This window comes from Manacus vitellinus, unplaced genomic scaffold, assembly GCF_001715985.3.
Source record: "Manacus vitellinus isolate BGI_N305 unplaced genomic scaffold, ASM171598v3 scaffold_142_pilon, whole genome shotgun sequence".
Classification (NCBI taxonomy): domain Eukaryota; kingdom Metazoa; phylum Chordata; class Aves; order Passeriformes; family Pipridae; genus Manacus; species Manacus vitellinus.
In genome coordinates, this window is record NW_021939017.1 from 117465 (window position 1) to 124679 (window position 7215).

Genomic DNA, 7215 nt, shown 5'->3' on the forward strand with positions numbered 1-7215 from the left:
TGAGGTGGGGATCCCCTGCACTGCCCAGCTCTCTGCTCTCTCCCTCTTCCCTCTTTTGATCCTTTTGGTCTGCCCTGAGCTCTGCCCAGGGCCACGCTCATCTCTCTGTGCTCCCCAGGGCACAAGTTGGGGCTCAGGAGGCTTTTTTTGACTTGCCACGTGAGCTTTGTTTTCATTTTTTGAAATGCCAGTCTGGTGTTCAAACCTGCTTTAGCTGTGATAACCCTCAGATGAAATGCAGAGCAAGAGTCTCCTCCTCAGAGTAAAGCTGCAGCAGAGTAGCCAGAGACAATTATGACCATTTGTTAAATCCAAAAAGCTGAGCATGGAATAATAAATTCCCACTTGTCCCTGTGTCTGACCTTAAACATGGACAAAAGGGTGGAAGAATGAAAAGCTTTGCTGTTATCTGGGTTTTTATTTTATCCCCATTCTTAGGTGTTGGGTAGGACAAAAATGGGATTTAGGGTTTCACAGAATCACAGAATCATGGCATGGTTTGGATTGGAAGGGACCTCAAAGCCCATCCAGTGCCACCCCCTGCCATGGGCAGGGACACCTTCCCCTGGCCCAGGTTGCTCCAAGTCCCGTCCAACCTGGACATTTCCAGGGAAGTGCCTGTGGAAAGAAGCTGTAACCCAAGTCTAGCCCAGGCACTTGGAGCTGCTGGAGCTTGGGATGCTGCTCCCAGGGATGGGATGTCCCTGAGCTCCCAAAGTGCAGCTCCCATCCTTTCCCAGGATGAACCAAGGTTGAGTAACTTCTCAGGTAATTGTTTCAGCTTTTGAAGTGCTGTGGTTTCTTGCTGCAAGTCCCGTCATGCCAGGCAGGTTTGGGACACTCCACTTTGTTCAGCAGGAATATTTGTCCCATCCAACACTCACGTGTCACTGGCTTGTCTTCTTTAGCTGAGAAGTTTTGCTCCACGCACCACTTTGGCTCCCCCAGCCAGGCAGAAGAGTTGGCCAGGTCTGTGGGAATCAGGGACCACAGAGCAGGTTTCAGAGCTGAAGGTGGTAATTAAAGTTCTCAGCATTCTCCCAAACCTACCCTCTGTGAGTTCCTGTTTGAATGGGGGTCATCAAACCTTCCCGTGGCATCTGCCAGGACACTCCGACTCCCAGTGTTGGTGCTGCTGCCACATTCCAGCTCCTGCCCTGGGACTGAGCTGCTCCCAGGGCTCCAGCCAGGGCACTGGGGATGGTTTAACCCCGGAGCAGTGGCCAGCTTTGGGACTCTGCCAGGGCACTGCACTTGAGGGGGGGGAAAGGGACCTTCCCCTGCTCCAGGCTCGGTGCCAGGGCACCTGAAAGAGCCCTTTGTTTGGGCTGCTGAGGTCACAGGAGTGAAAGCAAATTCCCAGCAGATTTAGCTCTTTCCTGGAACCTTGTAGGGATGAATAAGGCATTGAAAATGAAAAGTAATTTAGGGGGGAATTGTAAGGAAAACATTACCATTTTTATTTTCCAGTGGAGAGGGGGGGTGTGTGAATTTATATGGAACCATTGCTGGAGGAACATAAAGGCACTTGTTGAGAGTGAGAGAAGCTGGGAAAATCAGACCTGGGAGTGACACCTCATCCTGCTCACTGCAGTTTTGGGACACAGGATTCCAGCAAAACGATCAGAGAATGTTTAATCTTGGCTAGAACTCAGCAGTGTCAGCCCTGGGGTCTGGAATGAATGATGTCATGGGTCAGGGTCCTTTTGGGGTGACAGGGAATGTCAGAGCAGAGCCAGAATCTGCAGTGAAAGCACCGATTTCTGTCTGAAACAGTTTCAGTTATTGCTGAAAATACAGAGCATCTTGAAGCCTTTCCAAAACATTGGGGAATGTGTTTGCCAAGTCTGAATTCATTCTTAAATCTCTTCTGGTAAAGGTCACAGGAACAGGCTTGGAGGCTATTTTTAAACCTGATTTGATTTCTTTGAGTGCAGTGTTGGGATTTACCATCGTGCTGGGGCAGTGCAGCAGGTTTGTCCTGTGCTGAAGCCTTGGGTTGTGCACAGGAGAGTTCAGGGGAACCTCTTGGCCTTGAGCTGTCTCATGGAGAAGGCACAGGGTCACTTCACAGGGCTGTGGTCACTTCTGTCAGGTGTTGTGATCACTTCAGAGGGCTGTGGTCACTTCTGTCAGGTGTGGTCACTTCACAGGGCTGTGGTCACCTCTGTCAGGTGTTGTGGTCACTTCCCAGGGCCATGGTCAGTTCTGTCAGGTGGTGTGGTCACTTCCCAGGGCCACAGTCAGTTCTGTCAGGTCACTTCAAAGGGCTGTGGTCACCTCTGTCAGGTGTTGTGGTCACTTCACAGGGCTGTGGTCACCTCTGTCAGGTGTTGTGATCACTTCACAGGGCTGTGGTCACCTCTGTCAGGTGTTGTGGTCACTTCACAGGGCTGTGGTCACCTCTGTCAGGTGTTGTGGTCACTTCCCAGGGCCATGGTCAGTTCTGTCAGGTCACTTCACAGGGGTGTGGTCACCTCTGTCAGGTGTTGTGGTCACTTCCCAGGACTGTGGTCAGTTGTGCCAGGTGTTGTGGTCACTTCCCAGGACTGTGGTCACTTCTCTCAGGTGTTGTGGTCAGTTGTTTCAGGTGCTGTTGTCCCTTCCCAGGGCTGTGGTCAGTGGTGCCAGGTGTTGTCTCTTTCCAGGGCTGTGGTCACCTCTGTCAGATGTTGTGGTCATTTCTCTCAGAAGTTATGGTCAGTTCTGTCAGGTGCTGTGGTCAGTTCTCTCAGATGTTATGGTCAGTTCTCTCAGATGTTATGGTCAGTTCTCTCAGATGTTATGGTCAGTTCTCTCAGATGTTATGGTCAGTTCTCTCAGGTGCTGTGGTCAGTTCTCTCAAGTGTTGTGGTCAGTTCTCTCAGGTGTTGTGGTCAGTTCTGTCAGGGGCTGTGGTCAGTTCTGTCAGGTGTTGTGGTCATTTCTCTCAGATGTTATGGTCATTTCTCTCAGATGTTTTGGTCACCTCTCTCAGGTGCTGTGGTCACCTCTCTCAGATGTTTTGGTCACCTCTCTCAGGTGTTGTGGTCACCTCTCTCAGTGCTGTGGTCACTCGTGCCAGGCGCTGTGGTCAGATCTGAGCCAACACCTTCCCTGCCTGTCCCTGGCAGGTCCCACCTGAGCAGGGCAGGAGAGCAGAACACAGACACAGAGGCTCTTCCCCGGGCCTGCCCTGACAGACAGAATGTTCTGGGAGGCTTCTGCTCCCCTGTGTCCCTTCCAGAGCCCTGCCAGACCCTGGCGAGGTGCCTGGAGCAGCTCCGTCCTCCGGGGACACGTGGAGATGAGTGTGTGCCACTTACCAACCTTTCTGTTCCAGGAAAGTACCTCAGACAAAAGAGAATCGACTTCCAGCTGCCTTACGACATCCTCTGGCAGTGGAAACACAACCAGGTAGGAGATAAAAAGCCAAGATTGGGATCAGAAGCCTCAGAAAGGAATCGGCAGCACACGAGAGCTGTGTCTGCACATCCTGCCTGCTGGGGAACATCTTGTTGCTGCCACTGTGTGAGGAGAGAAAGGATTTGCAGATTTGCATATGTGTTTAATGGGGATAATTCCCATTATTCCCTCTCTTGCAAAATAGCAACCCCGGGAGTTTGTGCTGGCAAAAGCCGTGGATTTGGCTGCAGACTCTTATTTTGGCGGCGCTGCCTCGTGCAGGGAGCTGGTCCCAGACACGCCCCGGGAGAATTGGGGTGTTCTGCCAGCAGCACGGAGGAATCTCAGCCCTTATTTTCCTTGGATCCGTCCCAGCAGAGTGGAATTTATTTTTCACTTGCGAGCTGAAATTTTCCTGCTGAGGGAAGAAGAGGAACCGTCATCGAACGGGGCTCATTCCCTTTAAAAGAGCTTTAAATATGCGCGAGCCTAAAAATAGGAGGGGTTTTTTGTTGTTTTCCCCTGAGAAGTTTCCACCGAGAGATTTACCACAGGATTTGAGGCTGGGGGGGGGGGGAGTCTGTCCCTGGCTCTGTGGCAAGAAAGTGCTCTCAGCTGTGTAACTTGAGCATGTAAATTAGCAGGACAAATTCCCAGGTACTGTGGCCCCTGGAATCTGATCCTCAAGTTGGGGGCCTTGGGGACACCTCAGCTGAGGGCACTTCCTTGCCTCGTGTTGACGCTGAGTTGCATCTGCCTGTCTCGTCTGCTGGGTATTCCATAAATAATAAATACATGGAATCTGTTTCCTTGACATTTTCCAGCTCTCCCTGGAATGTCAGAGGCCCCTGCAGAGGAGTTTCTCTGTGCAGGGGTGTGGAGGTGTCAGGGTCGTGCCTGTGTGTCACTGAGGGAGGGCTCTTAGTGCAGGAAATGTGTGTGAAACACACACATAATTTCCAGTTATTCCTCAAAGCTTGTCTGAAAGGCTGGAATATATCTGAAATTATTATGAATTGTGGTGTAAGCTTCCCTTTTCCCTCCTGCCATCTCCATCTGCAGAGGAAGTTCCTCTGATGAGAAGATGAATCTGCATTTCTCCCACCTGTACTCACAGTGTTCAGAGGATCCCTTAGATTAGAAAAGGCCCTTGAGGTCATTGGGTAGCTTTGACAAGCACCTTGATTTTTCTACCTCACTTTTTCAAGCGTTGGCACGTGGTGACTCCACCAAAGATGATTTCCCCAAAGCAGGTTTAAATAATTGCCCTTCTTTCCAGCCCTGTCCAGAGGAGCCTGTCCTTGGGACAGCTGGTTCCCACGTTGCTCTGGGCACACAGAACAAGCCATGGGGTGGACAAACTGCTCCAGTGTCTCATTAAACCCAGGTTCTACTTATTCACATCCTTTTTGTGACCTATTTGCTAATGCAGTCTGAGCCTAGGGAAGAGAATGCAGATTTCTAGGAATGATTACAGAACTGTTCCCTATGTAACAGAACATCATTTCCCTGATCCTTTTGAATAACAGATGCACTTATGCAATGTATTAAAATTTTCTTTCTCTTCTTTTCAGTTGTATAAAAAGCCAGATGTCCCACTTTACAAAAAAATCCGTTCTAGTAAGTAAAATCTTATTACTAAACTGTTAATTGTGGAATTTTCACATGACACCTCTTCTTTCTGTCCTGCTCTTTGTCCTGCCAAAGTCACTTCCACCTGCTCTTTTTTTTTTGTTTTGTTTTATTTAATTGGAATGAAAATACTGTAGATAAGCAGTTCTGGTTTTTTCACCTGGGAAGAATCCTTTTCCCTGTTTGGGTTTGTTTTCTTTCTCTTTTTTTTCCTACAATGAAAATACTGTAGATAAGCAGTTCTGGTTTTTTCACCTGGGAAGAATCCTTTTCCTTGTTTGGGTTTGTTTTCTTTCTCTTTTTCTCCTACAGATGTCTACGTGGATGTCAAACCCCTCTCTGGCTACGAGGCCACCACCTGCAACTGTAAGAAACCAGAGGATGACAGTGGGAAGGGCTGTGTGGAGGACTGTCTGAACAGGTCAGAATGGCTTCCTTGGGTTATTTCACATCATCTCTTAGGAAGAGAGTTGTGCTGGATGCAACCCCAGCAGGAAAGGCATCGTCACAGGGGTCCAGGCTGGGAGGGAAAATTCCCAGTCTGAGCATCAGGGGGTCCCACTGACACCCCCCAGGCTGAGCTCCCTGCTCCAGGGGATTCCTCAGCACTGCCAGAGAAACAATCCCTTCAAAATTAACAATCCCCCTCTTCTCCAGAGGAAGATCCCATTAAAAGCTCCATTTTGCCCTTTGAGTATCAGTGAGAGCCAGGCTGGGAATCACTACGGGAATCGCCCCTTGAAAACAAACAGCGTTGTAGTTCCTCAGCACCTTTTGTTTCATTTGTTATTGTTGGTTTGTGTCTCTTCCAGCTCTCAGAGCGTGCTCTCCCCCTCCCCTGTTGTGTGTTTCAGGATGATCTTTGCAGAGTGTTCCCCCAACACGTGCCCCTGTGGGGAGCAGTGCTGCAACCAGCGCATCCAGAGGCACGAGTGGGTGCAGTGCCTGGAGAGGTTCCGGGCCGAGGAGAAAGGATGGGGTATTCGTACCAAAGAGCCCCTGAAAGCAGGACAGTTTATCATTGAATATCTGGGAGAAGTTGTTAGTGAGCAGGAATTCAGGTAGAAATATTTATTTGCTGCTTTGGCGTGGAAGGCTCAATGAGTGACTTTGGCATCTGTGGTCGTGGGGGGGATATCCTTAGACAGGAACAAAGGGGGGGATAAGGAATCCTGTTCTGGTCACAGCCAGAAGGGAGGCTTAGAATTCCCATTTTTAGATCAGTCAAGTTGTTCTCAGTTCAATGGAGAGGAGTTTGAATGAGTGTTTGGAATGAATTCTGTGCCTCATCTGCCCTGTAAACGTGAAATGCTGCGAGTGACTGTGAGTCCAAATGAGAACTGGGCAGGATTTGGACAGTGCCAGGTACAACTGAGGGGCAGAGTGGGACTGGAAGTGACATGGGCTTTTGCAGGTGGGTGTGAAGTTAAAAAGAAACCAAGTGGGAGCATTAATAACCAATGAAAGAAAGAAATTGTCTTGTTCACTCTGTAGCATCGTGGGATATTTGAGGTTGGAGGGACCTGCTGCTCTCAGAGCTCCACCAGAAGGCAGCTGCAGTCTCCTCATACAGAGATAACCACTAACACTGACTCCTGTCACTGTGCTCCTGTGATCCATGGATGTGATTCCAGGAACTGTCCAGCCCCCAGGAAGCAGCTGGTTGTTGTCCACGTGCATACACAGACACCCCAAAGAATGTATACTTGCATTTTCTCTTCCATACACAGGTTATCACCATGAAATGTGTACACATAATCTGCAGAACCCAAAAGGGAGCATTCCAGAAGAGCAAATTTCTAAATTCTAACCCAAGCTCTGTCAGTGGCCTTGACTTATAAAAATAGGTACAATCATGGTTTTCCTCCCTCTCTAGGTGTAGGGCTCTGTAAAATACAAACCATTACTTTTATCCTTCCAACCCCCCTCTGAGAACTCCTGAACGTGCTCTGGCCGTGTCGCTCCCCGTTGCTGAGGGGGGGACAGGCAGAGTGAGGGGGCTCCCCGTGTCCCGCAGGAACCGCATGATCGAGCAGTACCACAACCACAGCGACCACTACTGCCTGAACCTGGACAGCGGGATGGTCATCGACAGCTACCGCATGGGCAACGAGGCTCGCTTCATCAACCACAGCTGCAACCCCAACTGCGAGATGCAGAAATGGTGAGCGGGGGCTCTCTGCTCCCTGGGGACCCGGG

General features: G+C 49.9%; 1 protein-coding gene across 1 annotated transcript in view; it reads left to right on the forward strand.

The window, feature by feature from the left end:
* ASH1L (ASH1 like histone lysine methyltransferase) overlaps positions 1-7215 on the forward strand; it is a 58599-nt gene that overhangs the window by 33565 nt on the left and 17819 nt on the right. Inside the window, exons 5-9 of the mRNA XM_029958149.1 lie at positions 2736-3396; positions 4959-5004; positions 5329-5437; positions 5871-6077; positions 7034-7180. Coding sequence (XP_029814009.1) covers positions 2736-3396; positions 4959-5004; positions 5329-5437; positions 5871-6077; positions 7034-7180 — 1170 coding nt within the window. The remainder of the gene's footprint in view (positions 1-2735; positions 3397-4958; positions 5005-5328; positions 5438-5870; positions 6078-7033; positions 7181-7215) is intronic.